Consider the following 25344-nt stretch of genomic DNA (forward strand, 5'->3'; position numbering starts at 1 on the left):
ATTTTGGAACAGCTTAAAGGTAACTATTTTTAATGTTTTTATAGCTTGTTCATTCCTAGCTGTAAAAGTATGTCTATGATAGATTTAATATCTTGTTAATGGATCAGATTGAGCTCCACTGTGTGTGCGCACTGACACAATGACTCATGCTCAAAACAAGCATTTAGACACAACACCTGCTCGCAAAAGAGTGGTTTTGCAGTCAATGATGGATGAACAAAGTTAAAAGTTGGATCACAGTGTCAAAGTGGCTGTGTGTTTAACGCCACGGAAGAAATAATGCCAATGAAGCCGCGAGAAGGAGCTCAGCGCTGTCCAGGAACACAGAGTGCGCAAAAGAACGATTTTGCACACCTAACACAAAGTTAAAAGTTGTATCACGGTGACTGTAAGCCATGGAAGGAATAAATTTTTTTTTTCTTTGGAAGTGATCCACAGTTGCGGCAGTGTGCACTCACTCAGTGCAGCATCTTTTTTTGGGACTGCGTTTAATAGTGAATTGAAAACCCACACTTTAAAGGGACCAAGTGTGGGAGGGCTGGAGGTTTGGACCAAACCCATGCCTAAATCTGCACCAACTTCACGTTATCATGGCGTTACATGGATCATATGTGGATTGACGTGGATCATATGCGGTGAAACGAGCCACTTGAGGCTGGACGGGGCTCAAATGACAGGTCAGTCGTGGCTCACTAGAGGCACATGTAAGGTACAAAGAGGCACATAGAGGTGCCTTAGTAGTGGATATGTGATGGAAACGTGGATCATTCTTCAAACAATCGCTGACACACCCATGCGTGGTTCATTATTCATGGATTATTATTCGGTGGGACTGAGGCTTTAGGCTGTATAAGCAGAAAGAGACTCACACAGACTTAAACCTGAGATATTTTGCTTTTAAGACAAGCACGCTTACTGTTTATTAATTAATTATTTATTTATTTTGCAAATTACAATAGTTTAGTTTACAACAGTAAAACTTGCAGTATTTTCTGTAAAGGTATTTACATATTTTTTACAGAATTATTCTGACAATCACAGCTGCCTGTTTTTTTGTTGTGGGTGTGAGTCCTCACAAAAACAACATAATTTTTGGAATTTTTTATACGTGAGGTGAAGCAGCTGCAAATGATAACTGAGTCATCATTACTTAGATGTTTCAATCAACTGTGTGGCGTCAAACAATGTGCCAGTACCAAATAAAAAATATAATACAATGCTAAAATACCCTCGGCCGTATGGGCATAAAAATAAGAAACAGAATGTGACTTTTTAACCTCTTAAAATAGGTCAAGGTTATCCATCTTTGAACTTGTCCAAGGTCTGTGTCCCAAGAATGGTCCCTGTGAATTTGAAGACCCTGGCAGTAATAGGACTGGAGTTATGCTGAGCACAGACAGATGGGTGGATGGATGGATGCAAAGTCTTCGCAATACCAGATGGCCATAATTTGGCCTAAGTTAAAACTGTTCTACAAACCCTTTTTTAGGTTAATTAATTAAAGAGGGCCATGTAATTGCACAGGTGTTTTCAGTCTTATATGTGTGTGGAGCAAAGCAGGTATGTGAGCCCACAATGTCTGGCACAGAATTAAAAGCAGTACTGCGATGAAGTCTTTGTTGAGCTTTACCTTAGCTGAGTCCTGGATGTCTTTCCTGCGTGCCCATACAACCACCAGAAGGTAAGCCGCAAAGACGGCTCCAACAAAACACACCACCACAGGATTGTTTGTGAAAGTGGCAAAAAGTTCTGCAGTGCGTGACACGTCAACCAAGTTGGGCATGACAAAGAAAGTGCTCCCAAAGAAAGTTAAGTGGTTGCAGAGACACTGCGTCAGCAGTGGTGTACTGAGAGGGCCGACCTGTAGGGGACAATGATGATCGACTGACATGTCACACTTCGAATGACACGTTGATGCAGCAACAGTGTTGCACTCACCCTGCAGCCATCTTCACTCCAAGAAGACTTCATTTCACTCCAGTACTTGCACTGGGCGGCGAAGGAAATGACCGATACGGTTGCGTTGATGGATTTAACACCTGATTCAACAATTGGTTTTATAACAAGGTAGTGCCCGCCGACATCTCCTGTTCTATCTTTGGGAGCTAGCACCCAGGTGTACTGTTCATCTGTATTCAAATAGTAAAACACACATTCAGGCACATGCAGTCGATGGGAGAAAACCATCGGGTGTGGTATCTGTGAACTTGTAGTTAAAATTCAAATGTTTTGCTCAAGGACGGGTCATTAACCATTTGGTAAAAGTTTGTCCTTGTCAAGAAATCAAACTTAAATGTGTTGTTTTTACAATGTACTTTATATGTGCCATGCCATTGTCTGGTGGCCAAGAGAAGCCACAACACTTCCAAATTAAGACAACAGTAGCAAATGCAAAAAATACTAGCAAATGCAATAACCACCTGCATCGATTCAACAAGCGGTTGCATCAAAAAACATCTTTCGAAATCTGAAAAACAAAAAGAATCCAAGCAAACATAACCTACAGTACAATTAATTTGATATCACGGCTGCTGCAAATTCACACAACACACACAAAACACAGACGCGTTGCAAAGATCCACAACACATCAGAAGTATAAAGAACACAAAAGAGTTTTCTGCCTGGAGGACTTTAACTGATGGATCTCTCAATGCATTGTGGATAAAATTATTACAAAATGGAGCTCAGTTAAGAGTAAAATCATCATTAAAGTAGATAAAAAAAACTTACTAACTAGGTATGTGCTATAACCCAAAGTTAATAGTGTTGTACTGCCTTGGTGTTTGTTCTGCTCCCCTTCCCTTCCAGTTTCTCCAGGTGCTGCACCACGGAGCTGATTCATCACACCTATCTGCAATCAACTACACCTGTATTTAAACCCTGGTTCCTCTCCACAGTCACCAGAAACTCAGCTCAGCCTAGTGGTACCTGGCCTACGTAGATCTGTTTTTTTTTTTTATTTAGTCCTCTGCAGATTTTTATGGCTCAGTGTTTCCCTGTTTCTGACATTTCTCTTGTGCTCGTTGCTTCCAGCGTTCCTGCCTCCTGTCAGCTCCGATGCTGCTAATGGGTCAGCTGATAATGTCAAAGATGAACTGGCAGTCCTAGACAAACCTAACACATTAGACAAATTAATATCTCTCGCAATTAAAATAGACAACGGGTTGAGGGAAAGATGACAGCAGAGAGGCAGAAGGGCTGAACGCGCATCTACCCCTCAGATTGCTTTGTGACTTGGTTTTGCTCCTTCTTCCTCGTGCTCCACCAGCAATGCACTCCACGCAGTGACAGCACCCCCTGCCGATGAGCCCAAGCAGCTCAGCAGGGTTTGTGAGGGAACCTCGGATCATCAATGCTGCAGTTGTCCAGCTCCATCTTCCCCAGTCTCTACACATCCATCCTGTATTCCATGTATCCCGGTTAAAGCTTGTTCATACTAGCTTGTTGTGTCCTCCGGCCAATCACCCTCTTGCTCGGCTTGTGTATGGCCATCTGGTCTGGACTGTGTGCCAGATTCTGGATGTGTGGCGTCTGGGTTTCCAGTATCTGGGGGACTAGGAGGTTTTTGGACCTGAGGCTCCTGGGTGTCGTGGGGCCTCATCCTGGACCCCTCCCTTCTCCAGGACTTCTAACAGGCCCACCTGGGCCGGCCTGGTAGGTCACCTGGGGGCTCCCATTGAGGTGAAGGGGTACTGTTTGTGCTGCCTTGGTGTTTGCTCTTCTTCTCCTTCCTTTCTGTTTCTCCAGGCACCACGCCATGGAGCTGATTCATCACATCTGTCTGCAATCACCTACACCTGTATTTAAACCCTAGTCCTTCCTCTCTCAGTCACCAGAAACTTAGCTCTGTTCCTGGCCCCCATAGATCTGTTTTTGGATTTAATCCTCTGCAGATTTTTATGACTCAGTGTTTCCCTGTTTCTGACATTTGTCTTGTGCTCATTGCTTCCAGCATTCCTGCCTCCTGTCAGTTCTGATGCATCTACCTGGTCCTGGCTCAAGATCCACCACACATCCTGGTCAAGGCTGTGTTTCCCTGCTCTGTTGCCTCCTCCACAAATTATTCTAATATTCTGTTATTCCAATAAATTGTTATTTTGTTTCATCACAGCTCTCTGCATTATGGGTTCTTTTCTTTCATTAGTTCAGCCTAAACAAATAGAGTGCCATGATACACCAAATGATCCGTCAGTGGAAGTTATCTGGGCAGAAGCACATTGATGTTACTTATACTTACTTTATGCTGCTGCTATTTGCAATGCATCTGGGTTTTTGCGAACATTGTGTGATTTTTTTTTTTTAGCAGACATGTTATCAATGTAACTTGCTGTTTTAATTTAATTTATTTATTATTTAATTTAATTTATTTATATACAGTTGTATGCAAAGGTTTGGGCACCCCTGACAATTTTCATGATTTTCCTTTATAAATCATTGGTTGTCTGGATCCGAAATTTCAGTTAAATATATCATATAGCAGATAAACACACTGGTATTTGGGAAGTGAAATGAAGTTTCTAGTATTTAAAATCTAATCATGAGAAAGGTGGCCATTTGCAAATGTTTCCCCTCTTTGCATCTCTTCTAATGAGTGGCAAAATGGGAGCCTCTAAACAACTCTCAAATGACCTGAAAACAAAGATTGTTCAACATCATGGTTTAGGGGAAGGATACAAAAAGCTATCTCAGAGATTTCAGCTGTCAGTTTCCACTGTGAGGAACATAGTGAGGAAATGGAAGACCGCAGGTACAGTACTAAATAAGGCCTGAAGTGGCAGGCCAAGAAAAATCTCAGATAAGCTGAAGCAAAGGATGGTAAGAACAGTCATAGTCAATCCACAGACCTGCTCCAAATACCTACGACATGATCTTGCTGCAGATGGTGTCTCTGTGCATCATTCAACTATACAGCGCACTTTGCACAAGGAGATGATGGATGAGAGCGTAATGCAGAGGAAGCCTTTTCTGCATACACGCCACAAGCAGAGTCGCTTGAGGTATGCTAAAGCACATTTGGACAAGTCAGCTTCATTTTGGAATAAGGTGCTGTAGACTGATGAAACTAAAACTGAGTTATTTGGACATTACAAGGGCAATATGCATGGCTGGAAAAGAACAGCATTCCAAGAAAAACACTTACTACCTACAGTAAAATTTGGAGGTGGTTCCATCATGCTGTGGGGCTGTGTGGCCAGTGCAGGTACTGGGAATCTTGTTAAAGATAAGGGTCACATGGATTCCAGTTAATATTAGCAGATTCTTGAGAACAATGTTCAAGAATTAGTGACAGCTGAAGTTGCGCTGGGGCTGGATCTTTCAAAAACGACCCTAAACACTGCTCAAAATCTACTAAGGCATTCATGCAAAGGAACAAGTACAACGTTCTGGAATGCCCATCTCAGTCCCCAGACCTGAATATTATTGAAAATCTGTGGTGTGATTTTAAGCGGGCTGTCCATGCTCGGAAACCAACAAATCTGACTGAACTGGAACTGTTTTATAAAGAAGAATGGTCCAAAATACCTTCAATCAGAATCCAGACTCTCATTGGAAGCTATAGGAAGTGTTTAGAGGCTGTTATTTCTGCAAAAAGGATCTACTAAATATTGATGTATTTTTTCTGTTGGGGTGCCCAAATTTATGTACCTGCCTAATTTTGTTTGAAGAATTATTGCACACTTTCTGTAAATCCTAGAAACTTAATTTCACATCTGAAATATCACTGTGTTTGTCTGCTATATGATATATTTAATTGAAATTGCTCATCCAAACAACCAATGACTTATAAAGGAAAATTATGGAAATCATCAGGGGTGCCCAAACCTTTACATACAACTGTAGCACCAAATCACAAGAAAGTTACCTCAAGGCGTTTCACACAAGTGAGGTCTAACCTTACCAACCCCTAGAGCAAGCACACAGGCGACAGTGGTAAGGAAAAACTCCCTCAGATGATTTGAGGAAGAAACCTCAAGCAGACTATACTCAAAGGGTTGACCCTCTGCTTGGGGAATGCTCCCGACACAATTGACAATATGAATATACAGGAAATTTTGGGAATCCATGCTGGTGCACAAAACAGGAGGCCTGCATAAGAAGACACCCACTCCCATCTCTGCATGGAGCCGCACCTCAAACAGAGAGAAAAAAGAGAATCAGGTGGCACAAAGACAACAAATACAGTTGTGAGCATTAAGCTACAAGAAAAACAAGAAATACTAAGGTGATTGCCGGCTGCTAGCCCTAAGTTTCACTTAAAGACCCAGACTTTAGATAAAGGTGAGGCTGTACCCCACTCTCTTTAGTAACAGAATGAATTTAAAAGGGTAAAAAGCGTAGTAACATACTATGCCAGTATGCTAGCCATACGAAAGGGAAAATAAGTGCGTCTTAAGTCTAGAATTGAAAGTCTCTACAGAATCTGACTGTTTTATTGACGCAGGGAGATCATTCCACAAAGCAGGTGCATGATAAGAAAAAGCTCTGTGACCTACAGACTTTTTATTCACCCTGGGGACACAAAGTAGTCCTGCACCCTGAGAATGCAAAGCCCGGGTCGGTACGTAGGATTTAAGTAGGTCAGCTAAGTAGGGAGGTGCCAATCCATGAACAATTTTATAGGTTAGTAGCAGAACCTTAAAATCTGATCTCACAGGGACAGGAAGCCAGTGAAGACATGGCAAAATGGGTGTAATGTGATCAGACTTTCTGCTTCATGTCAAAAGTCTGACAGCAGCATTTTGAACCATTTGGAGACCCCTAATGCTGGACTGCAGTAAATCAGAAAATAGAACATTGCAGTAGTCCAATCTAGAGACAAATGCATGAATCAGGGTCTCAGCATCAGCCATAGACACGATGGGATGAATCTTTGCTATATTTCGCAGGTGGAAGAAAGCAGTCCTTGTAATTACCTCAAGGTTCCTCACTTTGTCAGTGTGATGTATGACACGTGAGCCTAGGCTAAGCATTAACCGGTCAAATTGATACCAATGTCTCGCTGGACCAAGAACCATGATTTCAGTTTTGTCAGAGGTTAAAAGTTGGAAACTGCTAGACATCCAGCTTTTCACTGATGCAAGGCAGTCTTCTAAGGATTTTATGTGGATGAGATTACCAGCAGTTATCAGCATGTATCATCAGCATAGCAATGAAAGGTAATCCCAAAATGCTGCAATATGTGCCCAAGACAGACCCCTGTGGAACCCCAAATTTCATGTCACTAAGGTTTGAGGTAGTTATTGTTTCCATGTTTGCAAAGATCTCAAGTTAAAAGATTTTTTTTTATTATTTTTAAATGCAACTACCTATTGTAGAATTGATCCAGGTGTTTTTTTATTATTATTTTTGGATTTGTGTTTTTTACATTTGCAAATGATGTGGCCTTTCTTGGCCACCAAACTCATCTGACACTGATGTACTTGTAAAATGTCAGATCTGTTCCAAATAGCTGCAGTTTGAAGGAAATGCATCCATAACAAAACAAAATATTGAACATCACTGTCATGCAGATGAAATAACTGAAATCAGCAGCAGCAGAATCAGTGTGCAATAATGACAGAATAATGATTGTGGTGATGACACTAGAAATGAGAAACAGGACTAAACATGTCCAAAGAACCTGGAACTGGTTTGTGGTTGGACAACCACATTACAGTCTGTTCATATATTCTCTGTCTGCCTCCTTCTTGTCTTCAGAAGCAAACACTATTCCATTTATGTGAAATGATTTCCATTGTTTTTACTCCAGTGTCAGTCTGGCAGTGCTAAAAATAGATACATACCTTTGTTGGAATTCTCCCGAGGTACTGTCGTCTTGGCTACATAGTTTTTATCACTTGGATAATCCTTATATCCCAGGAATAGTGTGAAGGAAATATCCTCAGATGGTTCCAGTTTCAGTACCAGTGTTACATCAGGTGAGGGAATGTCAATTATTAATGTGCTGAAATTGGCCAGGTCCAGAACTGTAGAGTTCTGCTGCTCTATATCAGGCCTTGGTAAGAGAATCTGAAACCCAGAGAAAATTGTTTATTTTGCACAATTTTCTGATCTCATCTAAAATAACTAAAATGTATGTTACCTCAATCTCACTGGGCAGGTTCTCCACAGGAATGACTGAGCCATTCATTCTGGTGAGAGATACAGATCCTACAGTTCCCGTAATCATGTCTTTGTTCCAAGAATACGGATTCTTCTCAAAACTCATCATCTGCAAGAAGTGACACAGAAGCTGTTATGCATTAAAATTAAAGTTAGGGTTGCATGAAGTAACAAACATACTTCCAATAAGGCAGAACAGATCCTTTGGTCATATTAACCTGAACCCTTTGATTGTATCTAGTTTTTTAATTGATGTTGAGACATTATTTCATGAGAAATTGATGAAAATGCAGAAATATGTGTTTTCTTGCAAGATTAAAGAAGAGTCAGAGGAGATGATGTATCCTCCCGGTCCCCACAAATCAGCAATACAAAGTGTTGGGGATCACCCAAGTACACCCTTATGTTAAATATGACTGAAGTTGGCAAACTGATTCTTGAGATATCGCACAAACAAGGGTGACAATGGCAATATCTTGAATATCTCACTGTGACCTCAAAATTGACCCCAAGGTCACCGTATCGACTGAAATCGGGAGATCACCAAAGTACACTCTTATGCTAAATATGAATGAAATTGGTCCGCAGGTTCTTGAGCTATCACACAAACAAGTGAAAACTGATGGATGGATGGATGGATGGATGGACATGCTGTTTGCTACAGTATTTCATACTGGGGGACTATACAAAAAGAGGAGGACTACAACATTCATTGTACTTCGCACTGCCCTCGTATGGACTGTGTGAGACAACAAAAACAGCAACAGCAGATTAGCTGGGGTAAGGTGTTGTGTGGGCCGCCAGAAGAGGAGGTACTGCTGGCCCACCACCAGAGGGCGCCCTGCCTGAAGTGCGGGCTTCAGGCACGAGAGGGCGCTGCCGCCTCACAGGAACAGCCGAGGTGACAGCTGTCACTCATCAACTATGACAGCTGTCACCGATCATCTGCACTTCACCCCAGATAAAAGCAGGATGACACCTCCACCACGTCACCGAGATATCGTTCTTCTAAGGAGGTAATATTCTCAGCCATAAACTAAACTGTATCTTAGTCTGAACTCTTTTTGCAGCCGTTTTCCTGTGGAGCCTTGTCCGCTGATTGATGGTTTGTGAGAGTGCCGACGTCTTCGCCTCTCACTCTTTCCAGATAAGTGCTGAAACAGGAGCTGCACGAGTGTGTGATTTGAGGTGGAGGTGGAATTCCCACTGTTGTTGTTACTTGTTACTAGGTGTACACACACCCACACTTGACTGTCTTTGCTCTTCGCCAGCAGTACCAGATCCGACACGCGGAGACAGTGGCCACCTGGGGGACTCGGGACCTGGCGGCTCCAGTATCCTTCGGGTTCGGTGGCGGAGGAAATCGTGTGGTTCCGGTTCTTCTTTAGACGGACGTCTCCTATCGTCGAGCCTGCCCACACGACACCTTTATCCATTGACTTTGTATCATTCTATAATCTGCTGTGTATGGTTGTGGCATTCACAACAGTAAAGTGTTCAAATTTGACTCCTTCTATTGTCTGTTCATTTGCGCCCCCTGTTGTGGGTCCGTGTCACTACACTTTCACAACAGGATATCTCGGCCAGCGTCATGGACACCGAGGGGCGTCACCCAGCGATTGAACGGCCAATGGGAGAGCAGGGTGCACAGGCGTCTGCAGGAGGCGTGATTGGTGAGTTGCAGCACATCCTCACCGCCTTTACGGCTCGGTTGGATCAGATGACCGAGCAAAACATCCTCCTGAACCGCAGGGTGGAGGCTCTCTCCGCACAGGTGGCAGCGAGCGCTCAGGGCGCTGCTGCGGCTCCTCCTCCTGCCGACCCTGTGCAAGATATGAATGTTCCAGTGGTCGTTCAACAACCCCTCCCACCATCCCCTGAAGCATACATAAGCCCCCCAGAGCCGTACGGAGGTTGTGTGGAGATGTGCGCGGACTTTCTGATGCAGTGTTCGCTCGTCTTTGCACAACGTCCCGTCATGTACGCGTCTGACGCCAGCAAGGTGGCTTATGTTATTAACTTGCTTCGTGGTGAGGCACGCGCTTGGGCTACAGCGCTTTGGGAGCAAAACTCATGGCTCCTTACCTCTTATACTGGGTTTGTGAGGGAGTTCAGAACAGTGTTTGATCACCCTAACAGAGAAGAGACCGCTTCAACAGTGCTGCTGTCAATGCGACAGGGGCGCCGGCACGCAGCTGAATATGCAGTCGACTTCCGCATCGCGGCTGCGAGGTCCGGCTGGAATAACGTTGCGCTCCGCGCCGCCTTCATAAACGGACTGTTGTCGGTCCTGAAGGAGCACCTGGTAGCTAAGGAAGAACCGCGGGATTTAGATGGGCTTATCGATCTCGTTATACGGTTAGACAATCGGTTGGAGGAACGCCGTCGGGAGCGAGGCGAAGGACGTGGCCGGGCACACGCCGTCCCTCTCCCTTCCGGGTTCAAAAAGGTTCCGCCCTCCCCACACTCCACAGCCGCAGCGCTCCGTGGGGCAACAGCTCCCCTTGCTGACATTGCTAGGGAAACGCACAGGGCCAAAATGAGAACAGCTGACAGAATGAGGAGGCTGGTCTGCGGGGAGTGTTTTCTCTGCAGCTCAAAAGAGCACATACAGAAAAACTGCCCCAAACGGCCAAAACGACAACACCCGCCCTTAGAGACTGGGCTAAGGGGGGGTCATAACATTCACGTGGGACACACACATATTGCCACACGACTCCCAGTTACAATCCTGAGTGGGGATTTAACCCTTCAAGCCCCAGCATTGGTGGACACGGGGTCCGAAGGGAATCTGCTAGATAGCAGGTGGGCAAGAGAGGTAGGGCTCCCTCTGGTGGCGCTTCCTTCGCCATTGCAGGTGCGGGCACTAGATGGCACCCTTCTCCCTTTAATCATGCACAAGACACAACCTGTAACTCTGGTGGTGTCTGGGAATCATCGGGAGGAGATCGAGTTTTTTGTGACTCCTTCTACCTCCCGCGTGATTTTGGGCTTCCCGTGGATGTTGAAACACAATCCCCAGATTGATTGGCCGTCTGGGGTGGTGGTTCAGTGGAGCGAAACCTGCCATCGGGCGTGTTTAGGATCCTCGGTTCCTCCCGGTTTATATGCTAAGGAGGAGGTCAAAGTCCCTCCCAATCTGATGGCGGTGCCGGTTGAGTACCACGATCTTGCTGATGTCTTCAGCAAGGATCTGGCACTCGCCCTTCCCCCGCACCGTCCATACGATTGTGCCATTGATCTGATTCCAGGCGTTGAGTTCCCGTCCAGCAGGCTGTACAACCTCTCACGACCTGAGCGCGAATCAATGGAGACCTACATCCGGGACTCATTAGCTGCCGGGCTGATCCGGAACTCCACCTCCCCGATGGGTGCAGGTTTCTTTTTTGTGAGCAAGAAAGATGGCGGACTCCGTCCATGCATTGATTACATGGGGCTGAATGAAATCACGGTTCGCAACCGATACCCGTTGCCGTTGTTAGATTCCGTGTTCACCCCCCTGCATGGAGCCAAAATCTTTACTAAGCTGGATCTTAGGAATGCGTATCACCTGGTTCGGATCCGGAAGGGAGACGAATGGAAGACGGCATTTAACACCCCGTTAGGTCACTTTGAGTACCTGGTCATGCCGTTTGGCCTCACCAACGCCCCCGCGACGTTCCAAGCCTTGGTTAACGACATCTTGCGGGACTTCCTGCACCGATTCGTCTTCGTATATCTGGACGATATACTCATCTTTTCTCCGGATCCTGAGACCCATGTCCAGCATGTACGTCAGGTCCTGCAGCGGTTGTTGGAGAACCGGCTGTTTGTGAAGGGCGAGAAGTGTGAGTTTCATCGCACCTCTTTGTCCTTCCTGGGGTTTATCATCTCCTCCAACTCCGTCGCCCCGGATCCGGCCAAGGTCACGGCGGTGAGAGACTGGCCCCAACCTACGAGCCGTAGGAAGCTGCAACAGTTCCTCGGCTTTGCCAATTTTTACAGGAGGTTCATTAAGGGGTATAGTCAGGTAGTTAGCCCCCTGACAGCCCTGACCTCTCCAAAAGTCCCCTTCACCTGGTCGGATCGGTGCGAAGCCGCGTTCAGGGCGTTGAAACAGCGCTTCTCGACTGCACCCGTCTTGGTGCAGCCCGATCCCAGTCGCCAGTTTGTGGTTGAAGTGGACGCCTCTGACTCAGGGATAGGAGCCGTGCTATCCCAGAGCGGAGAGACCGATAAGGTTCTTCACCCGTGTGCCTATTTCTCCCGCAGGTTGACCCCAGCAGAACGGAACTATGACGTGGGCAATCGAGAACTCCTAGCGGTGAAAGAGGCTCTTGAGGAGTGGAGACACCTGTTGGAGGGAGCGTCTGTGCCATTCACGGTTTTCACTGACCATCAGGAACCTGGAGTATATCAGGACCGCCAGGCGGCTGAACCCCAGGCAAGCCCGCTGGTCACTGTTCTTCAGCCGTTTTGACTTCCGAATCACCTACCACCCTGGGACCAAGAACCAGAGGTCGGATGCCTTGTCCCGGGTGCATGAACATGAAGTCAAAACCGAGCTGTCGGATCCACCGGAACCCATCGTACCGGAGTCCACTATCGTGGCCACCCTTACCTGGGACGTGGAGAAGACCGTCCGGGAGGCCCTGGCACGGATCCCGGAACAGGGCCAAAGAACAGACTATACGTCCCACCAGAAGCCAGGGCTGCTGTCCTGGACTTCTGTCATGGGTCCAAGCTCTCCTGCCACCCAGGGGTGCGTAGGACCATGGCAGTGGTCCGGCAGCGCTTCTGGTGGGCGCCCCTGGAGGCTGACATCTGGGCTTACATCCAGGCCTGCACCACCTGCGCCAGGGGCAAGGCAGACCACCAAAAGGCACAGGGACTCCTTCAGCCGCTTCCTGTGCCTCATCGCCCCTGGTCCCACATTGGTCTGGATTTTGTCACGGGTCTCCCGCCGTCCTGGGGGCACACCACCATCCTCACGATAGTGGACCGGTTCTCCAAGGCGGCCCACTTCGTGGCCCTCCCGAAGCTCCCGTCGGCCCAGGAGACAGCGGATCTCCTGGTCCACCATGTCGTATGCCTGCATGGGATACCAACAGACATCATCTCAGATCGTGGTCCCCAGTTTTCCTCGCAGGTTTGGAGAAGTTTCTGCCGGGAGCTGGGGGCCACCGTGAGCCTCGTCTGGGTATCACCCTCAGACCAACGGACAGGCTGAACGGGCTAACCAAGAGCTGGAGCAGGCCCTGCGATGTACCACATCTGCACACCCGACGGCTTGGAGTGAACACCTGGCCTGGATCGAGTATGCGCATAACAGCCAAGTGTCCTCTGCCACCGGCCTCTCCCCCTTCAAGGTGTGTCTGGGGTACCAGCCCTCTTTGTGGTGGAGGGAGAGGTCGGTGTACCCTCGGTCCAGGCCCACCTGCGGAGATGCCGTCGGGTGTGGCGCACTGCCCGTTCGGCCTTGTTGAGGGGGCGGACAAGGGCAAAGACCCATGCAGACCGTCGACGGTCCCCGACCCCGCATATCGCCCCGGGCAGGAGGTGTGGCTATCCACAAGGGACATTCCCCTCCAGGTGGATTCCCCCAAACTGAAGGACCGGTACATCAGGCCCTTCAAGATCCTCAAGGTCCTCAGTCCCGCCGCAGTGAGGCTCCAACTCCCGGCCTCACTGCGGATTCATCCAGTATTCCACGTTTCAAGGTTGAAACCACGTCTCACCTCACCCCTCTGTGCACCCGGTCCGGCGCCGCCTCCTGCCCGTATCATCGACGGGGAGCCAGCTTGGACAGTGCGCCCGCTCCTGGACGTCCGTCGAATGGGCCGGGGTTTCCAATATTTGGTGGACTGGGAGGGGTATGGACCCAAAGAACGCTCCTGGGTGAAGAGGAGCTTCATCCTGGACCCGGCCCTCCTGGCCGATTTTTACCGTCGCCACCCGGACAAGCCTGGTCGTGCGCCAGGAGGTGCCCGTTGAGGGGGGGGTCCTGTTGTGTGGGCCGCCAGAAGAGGAGGTACTGCTGGCCCACCACCAGAGGGCGCCCTGCCTGAAGTGCGGGCTTCAGGCACGAGAGGGCGCTGCCGCCTCACAGGAACAGCTGAGGTGACAGCTGTCACTCATCAACTATGACAGCTGTCACCGATCATCTGCACTTCACCCCAGATAAAAGCAGGATGACACCTCCACCACGTCGCCGAGATATCGTTCTTCTAAGGAGGTAATATTCTCAGCCATAAACTAAACTGTATCTTAGTCTGAACTCTTTTTGCAGCCGTTTTCCTGTGGAGCCTTGTCCGCTGATTGATGGTTTGTGAGAGTGCCGACGTCTTCGCCTCTCACTCTTTCCAGATAAGTGCTGAAACAGGAGCTGCACGAGTGTGTGATTTGAGGTGGAATTCCCACTGTTGTTGTTACTGGGTGTACACACACCCACACTTGACTGTCTTTGCTCTTCGCCAGCAGTACCAGATCCGACACGCGGAGACGGTGGCCACCTGGGGGACTCGGGACCTGGCGGCTCCAGTATCCTTTGGGTTCGGTGGTGGAGGAAATCGTGTGGTTCCGGTTCTTCTTTAGACGGACGTCTCCTATCGTCGAGCCTGCCCACACGACACCTTTATCCATTGACTTTGTATCATTCTATAATCTGCTGTGTATGGTTGTGGCATTCACAACAGTAAAGTGTTCAAATTTGACTCCTTCTATTGTCCGTTCATTTGCGCCCCCTGTTGTGGGTCCGTGTCACTACACTTTCACAACAGTAAGGTATGGTAGGGCTAATATATTTTATAAATGTTTTACCAAATAATATTCTAACATTTAATGACATTAAACAGAGCCACTGAACAGACATTTTGTGTGTTCACTGGCCACAAGAAGCAGTTCAATCTAAAATATTTGTGTCTGCTGCAATAACATTAACTCGCTCTTTGGCTTCTGCTTGCTAACAGTGTTTGTGTTATAAACAAATAATGCATCCATTAAATTCATTTTGTTTCTTGTTACATAAAGCAGTATCAGATATGTTTTCTTTCCTCTTGATGACTGATTTATGGACAGATGGGACTAATATTCCAGTGTGACTTACAGTCCGGAAAATACTGCATGTTTTACTGTACTTTTAGTTATCATTTTACACAAGCCATAAGTGCACACAGATGTACAGATATATGCAATGAGAAGACATGTTATAACAGAATTAAGTACAGCTCAAAACACACATACAGAGATATTATATGTTCTTAATATTCTGCCAGCATCAGCTCCTTACTCTCACATCCACTGGCTCCTCTGGAGAAAGGACATCAGTGGGGAGCACAGGGAAGGAAAATCTGCAGGAGCTGTTCTTCTTGACATTTATGGTCTGCATTTGCATGCTTTCTGGAGACACTCTGCAGAGAATACAATCCAAACCATCACCAGGGCTTAAGTTTTTCTGTTGAGTGCATGTTACAGCTACTGACCAGTGTTGTACTCAAAGGCAAAGGACTGGACCACCAAAGCCCAGGCTACGAATTTGACTACCAAGGCCCAGGCCAAGGCTCTAGAGATGGAAAACCCCAGCTTCAGTGAATAAAAGTCCTACCATGTATTGATCTTCCTGTGAACCCAATATAGGTGAGTTTACTGAAGTCAGGGTTCTCCACCTCTCCAAGACTCCCAAGACTCAGTCCAATGATTTGACTCCTTGTGGCCAAGGTATAAATGAATATATAAAAAAGAAATAAAAATAGATCATACAAAAGATGGAGGTTCACACAAAAAAGAGACAAAAAAGATGGACTTTTATGTTCAAAATGTACACAGTAAATTTTGCAGAGTAAAAAAAATACTCTGCCGGGATAACATTTGGTCCCAGTCTAAATAGAGTAAAATACACTAGTATAGCGTAAAATCACCTCTACCATCTTGTCAAATCAAGTGTTTCTACTCCAATAAGAGTTGATTTTGACCAAATGTTATCCAAGCAGAGTAAATTTTACTCTGCAAAATTTACTGTGTATGTAACCTTAAGAACAGCAGTTCCTATTAAAAGTAGTATTCTGTATTGCACAGACTGTTTAGTTAAATTGCAAATTGTATTTAAAATGAGCACAATTCCATATGCTTTGAATTTTATTGATATGGCCAAGGTCATGCATTCAACAACAAGACAAAGGCCTGGAAAAGATGGGCGCGATGGTGCTTTAAGGCCAAGGTCCAGCATCAAGGTGCTACGTTTCTGCCACTGACTCTCTTACCTGTTGACATACACACTGATCTGTCCGGAGTCAATGATAGCAGGATCTCCATTCATTGCTCTTCCATTCAACAAAGCACTCTGAACATTGTTTATTCCAGTGAAAAGAAAGTCTGAGACCTTTTTCTGAGGAACATAAATTGAATCTCGTTTAACAAAAAACCTGAATGAGTTGAGGAAAAAACCAAGCAGGTACAACTTTTCCTCTTACATTTGATGAAACATTCAGAATATTACTGGCTGCTGTTACTATTGGCGTGGCAGCGTGGACAACTTCTTCATCATCTCCACGGTCCTGGTTGACACTGATAGAGTGGAGGGAAGAGCTGAGGTCTACTAATAGTGAGCTGGCTTCTTCCTGGAGAGGGAACATAAATGACCACTGCTCATCAAACTACTTCATACTGATCCATGATCATGAATTTAAAAGAGCAAACCCGTGGTATTAATTACTGGAAATATTTTGTTACTGCATTTACAATTCAAATCAAGTTAATTTGTTTGATGATATTGCTGAAATGATCTAATGTACTTGTGCAAATGGACTAAGCTCATCATGGCACTGGGTGAGTCCAGCTACTGCACCAGCGGTCATTTGGACTTCCTGAGTCGTGTTACTGGGGGAATTCAGGAGAACTGTGGCCATTTTGGTCAGCATCTGCTCTCTTAGCTGAAAAAGAACAAACATCAACAAACATGTGCTTTATCACGATGCTAAAAAAAGTGAAGTATTACAAATCGCAGCAGTAGTATGCCAAAGAGCTACCGTGTCAACTCAGACTTCTACCTTTGTCTTTGCCTCCTTCTGATCTTCTCCAGACTCTGTGTTCAGCATGTCAGACACAGAAGTAAATATTTGTCCCAGTGCTTCACCAGACAGCAGACCTTGGTGTTCCAACTGTGTCACAGTATCGTCCACTGCAGACTGGAGAGCCTCCACAGAGGGGCTGGAGTCACTTTTCCGAACCTTGAAGAAGATTAACAGACACTCTGAATGAAGGAAATGGACTTCTTGATTTTATAATACAGTGGTCCCCCTCATTAGTGCCCCCTTTCAAGAGAAGCCACCCCTCAAATGCAGTCAGCAGCCCACTCAAAAGGATGAAAACGCCTCAACAACGGCCAGTCCGTGGAAATTCCCAACTGGGTTTTCCAACAGACGTTGCGTGAAAACTCTCCCGCGAACGTGAGCTTGCGAGATTACTCCAGTAAACAAAAGAACAAAGAAAAAGGGCTCCCATTGGCAAAACTTTTGTGTCTTAGAAAAGAGAAGCTTTACCGTTAGAAGAAAATGTAAAAGTAATTTGTTTCAGTGAGAAAGGAGATGGTTCCCAAAAGTTAGCTGTTGATTTCAGTGTTGGTAAAACGCAGCTCAACAACATTTATACAAACGCTGAAGATGCACTACAGAGAGAAACTCTTGCATCATGTCCTGATGGTAATGGATGACGTTCACAAGGCATCAGATGTTGCCATTAAAGATTTTATGTGCATAAGTGTTTTGTGGACTGATCTTGTTTTGATTTTACATCATTTTTGTGACTGTAAAGGATACAATTCTCGTGCTGTGATGTTTTGAACTTAGACTGAGTGGAAGACATGGTTTGTCTCTGACTGTACAGTATGTTGTGTGGGCCGCTGAAGAGGAGGTACTGCTGGCCCACTACCAAAGGGCGCCCTGCCTGAAGTGCGGGCTTCAGGCACGAGAGGGCGCTGCCGCCTCACAGGAACAGCCGGGGTGACAGCTGTCACTCATCAACTATGACAGCTGTCACCAATCACCACGTCTTCAACCATGCACACAAAAGCCGGACGACATCTCCACCTCGTCGCCGAGATATCGTCTACCTCTACAGTAAATTCTCAGCCATTTGACTGTGCCGTTACGCACATGAATTCCTTTTCTGAGTGTTTGCAGGAGTTGCTGTAGCTGCTGTCAGCTGGGTGCAGCGTTTTGTGGTTCCGTGAAAGAGTGACGTTCTTCACCCTCACGCCAAAACGCTAAGTAGCTCTTGGCTCTGCTTACTTGTGTTCTGTGTTAAAGGTGGAGGTGTTGTTTCCCACCTGGAATAACGAATTGCTGACTGTTTACTGAGTGTATTGTCACACACTCATCACATCTGTTCTTCTGCCAGCAGTACCAGATCCGACAGTCGGAGACGGTGACCACCTGGGGACTCGGGCCTTGGCGGCTCCAGTATCCTTCGGGTTCGGTGGCAGTGGAAATCATGTGGGACCCGGTTTTTCTCGGGACAGACGTCTTCTATCCTCGAGCCATGTACATCACCTTGTACAGTTTGATTGTGATCCAAATTCTGCATTTGTCTGTATTCTCGTTGTGCATTTTTCACAACAGTAAAGTGTTATATTTTTGACTCATCTATTGTCCGCTCATTTACGCCCCCTGTTGTGGGTCCGTGTCACTACACTTTCCCAACACAGCAGTCATTAAATCTGTGATGTTTTCCCCATACTTTATGCTTGTAGCAATATGTTTTCGAGTACTGTATGTACACATATTGGATATTTTGTCTCCCCCTCAACAAAGGCCACCCCTCTGTGTGGTCTACAGTTCAGGTGGACTTAATAGAGAGGGACCACTGTATGTGTGTTATGTGATTGCTGGTGAATGACAAACCTGTGTGTTGACGGTTGTGGTAATGATCTCATATTCATTTTTCACGGTTACCACAACAGACACACTGTAATTGTTGTTCTTATCTCCAAGAGGCAGGAAGACAGATTTCACTTCATTTGCACTACTGCAGCGCAGAGGTTTGCCTTAAAGACAAATCAAATCATTTAGTAAAACAGCAATGACAGATTCTCATTTAGTGATATTTTCAAAGGCCTCAAAATGGCCAAAGCATCAAAATGAAGTGGATTTTGTTTTCTTTTCTTTTTTTTGTGACAACTCGTGCAGATCAGTATTTCCTCTCTGTGTAATTTCACCTCCCTAACATCTCCTTTGGGATGGTGATCCATCCCAATTCACTCCTTCCTGCCAGACTCTTGAAAGCAGACCAACACCTGTGTTCAGATCATTATCCACTTAGTGCACATCTGTTCGGACCAGATTGCATTGCATTCCCGGTCAGCTGGAGCTATGTCTGAAACAGACGTGAGCCTGGACTCTGTCTGTGTGTCACACTTTGATCAGACATAAGTAACTTGTGGTCTTAATCATTGGGGGAACCACTTATGGTACCATATAGCACCTTTATAACACCTAACTGTACGAGGGGCCACTGAGAGGTTTTGAGCCTGACTCACACACATTCGGGTGCGGTTGTCTATCTTTTGCATTCTGAGAAATCGATATTTCTCAACATTGCACCCAGTGAGTCAAAACTTAACATGTTCTTGAGAAATGTTGGTTTCTCAGAATGCAAAAGATGGAGAACTGCACCCTACTTTATCTGGGTCAAGCTCAAAACTTTTCAATCACCCCTTGTACTTTACAGCACCAATTGGCACCATTTTGGTTTGTATGTATGCTACTAAGAGATGCATCAAATCACATAGCGGTGGACACGTAGTGATACCCCTCAGTGACAATGATGCATCCATGCTGATCACACAGGCCTTTTTTTCCATATATTTTTCCAGTAGTCACTATTGTGGCGCTCTATATAATTACACATCCTCCTTCTGACTCACTGGTATCACCATCAGAGTGTAAATTACACTATAGTATGTATCATTAAAAGTGAATGAATTTGGTGGTGTTTACAATTTGCTACAGTCTGATTTCTGTCAGGTGGTAATGTCACATACAGTATCAGCAAAAATGTCACTGCAAAAAGTGCCTTAACACCTGAAATAGCATGACAGTGAAGAGTGTTTTTTTTTTTGCTGTTGTTTGTTTTTTAACCTCTGCCAATGAAGTTGGCGGAGGCTATGTTATCGTCCCAGATTGTTTGTTTGTCTGCTTGTCTGATTGTGAACAGCCTGGAGCCCATAATTTTTCATATATCATTCTGAACATTTTACTGAAGATTCATATCCCGATAGGCAAAAAGTGGTCCAATTTTCAAGGTCAAAGGGCAAAGTCAGGAAAAATCTTGGAAAATTGGAAAAATCCCTATCCTTTAACAATGAATGAATTTTCAAAGATTCATAAGTCTGTCAAAAAAAATCAAATCTCTTTCATATTTGAGAGTGTTATGTAGGATGGTATCCTCTCACCTATGGGCATGAGGGTTGAGTCATGACTGAAAGAACTAGATCGCAGGTACAAGCGGCCAAAATGGGTTTCCTCAAGAGGGTGGCTGGTGTCTCCCTTAGAGATAGGGTGAGAGGTTCGGTCATCTGTGGGGAGCTCAGAGTAGAGTCGCTGCTCCTTCACATTGAAAGGAGCCAACTGAGGTGGTTCAGGCATCTGGTAAGGATGCTCCCTGGGTGCCTCCCTAGGGAGGTGTTCCAGGCATGTCCATCGGGGAGGAGACCCCGGGGAAGACGCAGGACTAGGTGGAGAGATTATATATATATATATATATATATCGGGATCCACCAGTCAGAGGTGGTTAATGTGGCCCGGGAAAGACAAGTCTGGGGTCCCCTGCTGGGGCTGTTGCCCCCATGACCTGAACCCGGAAAAACGGTTGAAGATGAGTGAGAGTGAGTGATTCTTTTTACATTGAAAAGCCCTTTTGATCTATATTTTGAATTATAATTTAACTTATGAAAACCCACTTTTAACAGGACTTTGGCCTTGAAATTTTATCCAAGGTAAAAATTTGTGGAATTGGAAACTAGTGTTGGTGGAGGTTTGCACTATACAAGTGCGGTGCTCAATTTTTTATTTATTTATTTATTTATTTTGTAGTTTGCAATACTCTCAAGTGAAAAAGCAGATTTTAACACTGAGCCTAGTCTACATCATATACTTGCTCATGATGTTACATTTGGATGTTGTGATTAATGCCTGCACCACACTTTATTTGGCTTCCTGAGACACAGAGAGGCCAAGGCTGCTTACAAGGAAAAGACAGAGGACCACTTCGCTGTAAATGATCCCAGAAGGATGTGGCAGGGAATAAATCATATAATCAACTACAGAAGCAGCAACCCAGGAAATGCTAGGTCTGATGCCTCGCTGGCAGAGGAGCTGAACTGCTTCTTTGCCCGCTTCGAAGCAGACAGACCAGCAGCAACTCCACACCCACCACCCTCCAGCACTAGCGCGCTAACACTTCAGGAACACAAAGTGAGACATGTGCTGAAGGCGGTGAACCCCAGGAAGGTGGCCGGCCCCGATGGTGTACCTGGAAAGGTACTCAAAGTGTGTGCTGACCAACTGGCTGGAGTTTTCACCTGCATCTTCAACCTGTCCCTGTCGCAGGCCATCATTCCACTCTGACGCAAATCCTCCACCATCATTCCAGTCCCAAAGAAATCAGCAGTGGAGAGCATAAATGACTACAGGCCTGTTGAACTTACGCCTGTGGTCATGAAGTGCTTTGAAAGACTGGTCTCTCAGCACATCAGAGCCTGTCTGCCTCCCACTCTGGACCCCCACCAGTTTGCCTACAGAGCAAACCGCTCCACAGAGGACACTATCACCACAGCTCTCCACACCGCGCTGAGCCACCTGGAGCACCAGGGGAGCGATGTGAGGATGCTCTTCCTGGACTTCAGCTCAGCCTTCAACCACATCATCCCGGAGATCCTGTCCAGAAACTGACACATTTGGGCATCTCCACCCCCATCTGCCAGTGGATCAAGGACTTCCTCACTAACCGCCCACAGTTCGTGAAACTTGGCCCCCACCTTTCCTCCACCATCACACTCAGCACTGGTTCGCCTCAAGGCTGTATACTGAGCCCCCTCCTGTTCACCCTTTACACACACGACTGCTCTCCGACCCATCCCACAAACACCATCATAAAGTTTGCGGAGGCTCATCTCTGGGAGATGAAACCGACTATAGAGACGAGGTCTATCGACTGACAGCGTGCTGTTCAGCTAACAACCTGCCGCTGAACACCACAAAAACAAAAGAAATAATCCTGGACTTCAGGAAGAACAGGGCTGACCCAGCCCTGCTCTACATCCAAGGGGACTGTGTGGAAAGGGTCAGCTCCATCAGGTTCCTGGGAGTGCAGCACTCTGACAGCCTCTCCTGGACTGCCAACACCACAGTGGTGGTGAAGAAAGCACAGCAGCAACTCCACTTCCTGAAGGTGCTCAGGAGAAACAATCTGGAGGAGAAGCTGCTGGTGTTGTTCTACAGAGCCACCATCCAGAGCATCCTGACGTACTGCATCACAGTGTGGTACGGGGATGCAACAGCAGCAGTCAGGAGAGTGCTGCAGAGGGTCATCAAAACAGCCCAGGGGATCACTAGTTGCTCTCTGCCCAGCTTGGAAGACACTGCCAGCCCTCACTACCTCAGCAGAGCTGCCAGCATCAGCAAAGACACATCCCACCCCAGCAACCACCTGTTTGACGTACAACCCACTGGCCGACGGTATAGGTCAATCAAAACTAGGACAAACAGACTCAGGGACAGCTTTCTCCCCAGAGCGATCACTGCACTGAACAATAACAAATCACTGTAATCCGCACCTTCAAGTTTCTTGTGCAATATCTGTAAACCATGTGCAATATTTTCGTGCAATATGATTCCACAGTTGTATATAGTTCTTGTTTTACATTTTACTTGGTCAACATTTCATTTTATTTTATTTTATTTTACCTTATGTTTATATTAGTTGCACATATACGGTACTCTGAATAATTTACTGTTAAATTTCACTATCTTTATTTGGCTAAAAATTACTCGCACTACGGAAAGCACCTTTTTGGAGCTGCACTCAAATCTTGTTGTAATGCAAATTACAATGACAATAAAGGCGATTCTGATTCTGATTCTGACACTGCCTGGGCATGCCTTGGCATTGGACAGGATGAAAGAAAAGAGGGGATGAACCAATCAAATGGTTAGGTAAAAATAATCATAAAAATAAAAAAAAAATCCTTTTATGGTCATAAATTTGCAGCTTCACTAGTTAATTATATAAAAAAATGAAAGGCTACTGTAAAATGCAGATTAACTATTAGTTTAATTAAATGTAGTTCAATACTCCCCAACACTGTTAACACATGAGAATAAATATGCAAAAAAGTTGGTTCTGACCTGTAAATTTTAATGACTTAATTTGTTGATCTTAAATTATGTTCCATTATTTTTTGACACTGCAAGACATGAGTATGGTTATGTTGTGAGAAGCCACCCTTTCCCCTTCTTTGATTATAATTAACATTTATAAGGGAAATATCATAATCTTCTGATTTGAGTCAAACATGATAATCAAACTTCCTGCCACTCAAACCTTGACGTCTTTGTGTCTAGCACCCAGAAACATTGCTCTACCACATGCCCTCAGCTCGCCAGTTTACCCGCCTCCGTTTCTTTTTAAAACACCAGTTTGTAGAAATGTATGTAATGAAAAAAATAAATGTGTAAAAAAACAAAAAACAGCCCACTCATTCTCACCATCATCTGTCCTGAAGCAGTAAAAACATCCCGCAGAGCAGAAAGAACTTGTTTCACAGCTGATGTCAAAAGCATCGAGAACAGTTCCCGACTGTGGAGAGACACTACATGAGAGGCCCCTCGGGGTCGCAGGGGTCTCTTCATTTGGCTCTGCACCTGGTGCCAGAATAGTGTATTTGGCAAAGCCTGGCTCCTTTTTACCTGCAAATATATAATAACACTTTTCAGTTTTTGTAATTCTGAAGATGAGGGAAACAGCACGAGTAACACACTCAGGTCCAATATCTGTTTGGACAGTGACACAATCTGTCTATAAAGCAAGATGCGTCTGTGTGTGGTTATGTGGCTCACATTGCTCTGACTGTTTGTCAGATCAGCCTCAGCTTTCAGATATGGTTTGCACATGACATGATGATGTACATTATTTATTATGACATTTTTTGGGGGATTAATTTTCAAAACCTTTATTTTGAAGTCATCATCATTATTAGTACAAGGTGGAACATTCTCACACACCAGCTTTTTTTTTTCATTTATATAGCGCCAAATCACAACAGAGTTGCCTCAAAGCATTTCACACAGGTAAGGTCTAACCTTACCAACCCCCAGAGCAGCAGTGGTAAGGAAAAACTCCCTCTGAGGAAGAAACCTCAAGCAGACCAGACTCAAAGGGGTGACCCTCTGCGTGGGCCATGCTACAAACATAAATTACAGAACAATTCACAGAACAATTCACGTACGAATATACAAGAAATGCTATTGGCGCACAGGACAGGAGGATCACCAACACAAATACAACTCCCATCTCTGGATGGAGCTGCACCTTAAACAGAGAGAAAAAACAGAATCAGGCATCAGAAAGACAAAAAAAAAATACCGTATAATTTGCCAGCATTAAACAACAAGAAAAACAGAGAAATACTAAGGTGATCGCCGGCCACTAGCCCTAAAGTTCACTAAAAGACCCAGAATTTAGGTAAAGTTGAGGCCGCGGCCCGCTCCAATTACTAATAAATGAATTAAAAGAGTAAAAAGTGTAAAACAAAACTGTACCAGTATGCTAGCCATATGAAAGGGAAAATAAGTGCGTCTTAAGTCTGGACTTGAAAATCTCCACAGAATCTGACTGTTTTATTGACGCATGATATTTTCTAAAAGCAGACTGCAGTGGCTCAAAGAGATTATTCTCAGTAAGATAGTCTACGAGCTGCCGTGACACCACTTTTTCCAGAATTTTAGAGAAAAATGATAGATTTGATATCGGCCGATAGTTTGTCAATACACTAGGGTCAAGATTAGGTTTCTTAAGTAATGGTTTAATCACTGCAGATTTAAAACATTTAGGAACAGATCCAGAAATGAAAGAAAGATTAATAATTTCCAGTACAGTCGGCCCAAGAGTGGACCACAGGTCCTTAAACAGTTTTGTTGGTATAGGATCAAATAAACAGGTTGTGCTTTTTGTTGACATTACGAGTTTTGTCAGCATGCCTAGTGAGATAC

At 45.4% G+C, this 25344-nt stretch overlaps 1 protein-coding gene and 1 long non-coding RNA gene across 2 annotated transcripts in view; one reads left to right on the plus strand and one right to left on the minus strand.

Moving 5' to 3' along the window:
* The window catches only part of LOC117528020 (polycystic kidney disease protein 1-like 2), a 113543-nt gene that overhangs the window by 60308 nt on the left and 27891 nt on the right, over nucleotides 1–25344 (minus strand). Inside the window, exons 13-23 of the mRNA XM_034190544.1 lie at nucleotides 23842–24042; nucleotides 18979–19121; nucleotides 17128–17307; nucleotides 16873–17010; nucleotides 16552–16698; nucleotides 16342–16466; nucleotides 15372–15492; nucleotides 8085–8213; nucleotides 7786–8011; nucleotides 1939–2129; nucleotides 1631–1861 (exon numbers count right to left, since the gene is read on the minus strand). Coding sequence (XP_034046435.1) covers nucleotides 1631–1861; nucleotides 1939–2129; nucleotides 7786–8011; nucleotides 8085–8213; nucleotides 15372–15492; nucleotides 16342–16466; nucleotides 16552–16698; nucleotides 16873–17010; nucleotides 17128–17307; nucleotides 18979–19121; nucleotides 23842–24042 — 1832 coding nt within the window. The remainder of the gene's footprint in view (nucleotides 1–1630; nucleotides 1862–1938; nucleotides 2130–7785; nucleotides 8012–8084; nucleotides 8214–15371; nucleotides 15493–16341; nucleotides 16467–16551; nucleotides 16699–16872; nucleotides 17011–17127; nucleotides 17308–18978; nucleotides 19122–23841; nucleotides 24043–25344) is intronic.
* LOC117528042 lies at nucleotides 4494–24248 on the plus strand. Its single transcript, XR_004565658.1, has 3 exons — nucleotides 4494–4504; nucleotides 9952–9956; nucleotides 24139–24248. It is a non-coding gene; the product is annotated as an uncharacterized LOC117528042 (long non-coding RNA).

Source organism: Thalassophryne amazonica, chromosome 2 (genome assembly GCF_902500255.1).
Source record: "Thalassophryne amazonica chromosome 2, fThaAma1.1, whole genome shotgun sequence".
NCBI lineage: Eukaryota > Metazoa > Chordata > Actinopteri > Batrachoidiformes > Batrachoididae > Thalassophryne > Thalassophryne amazonica.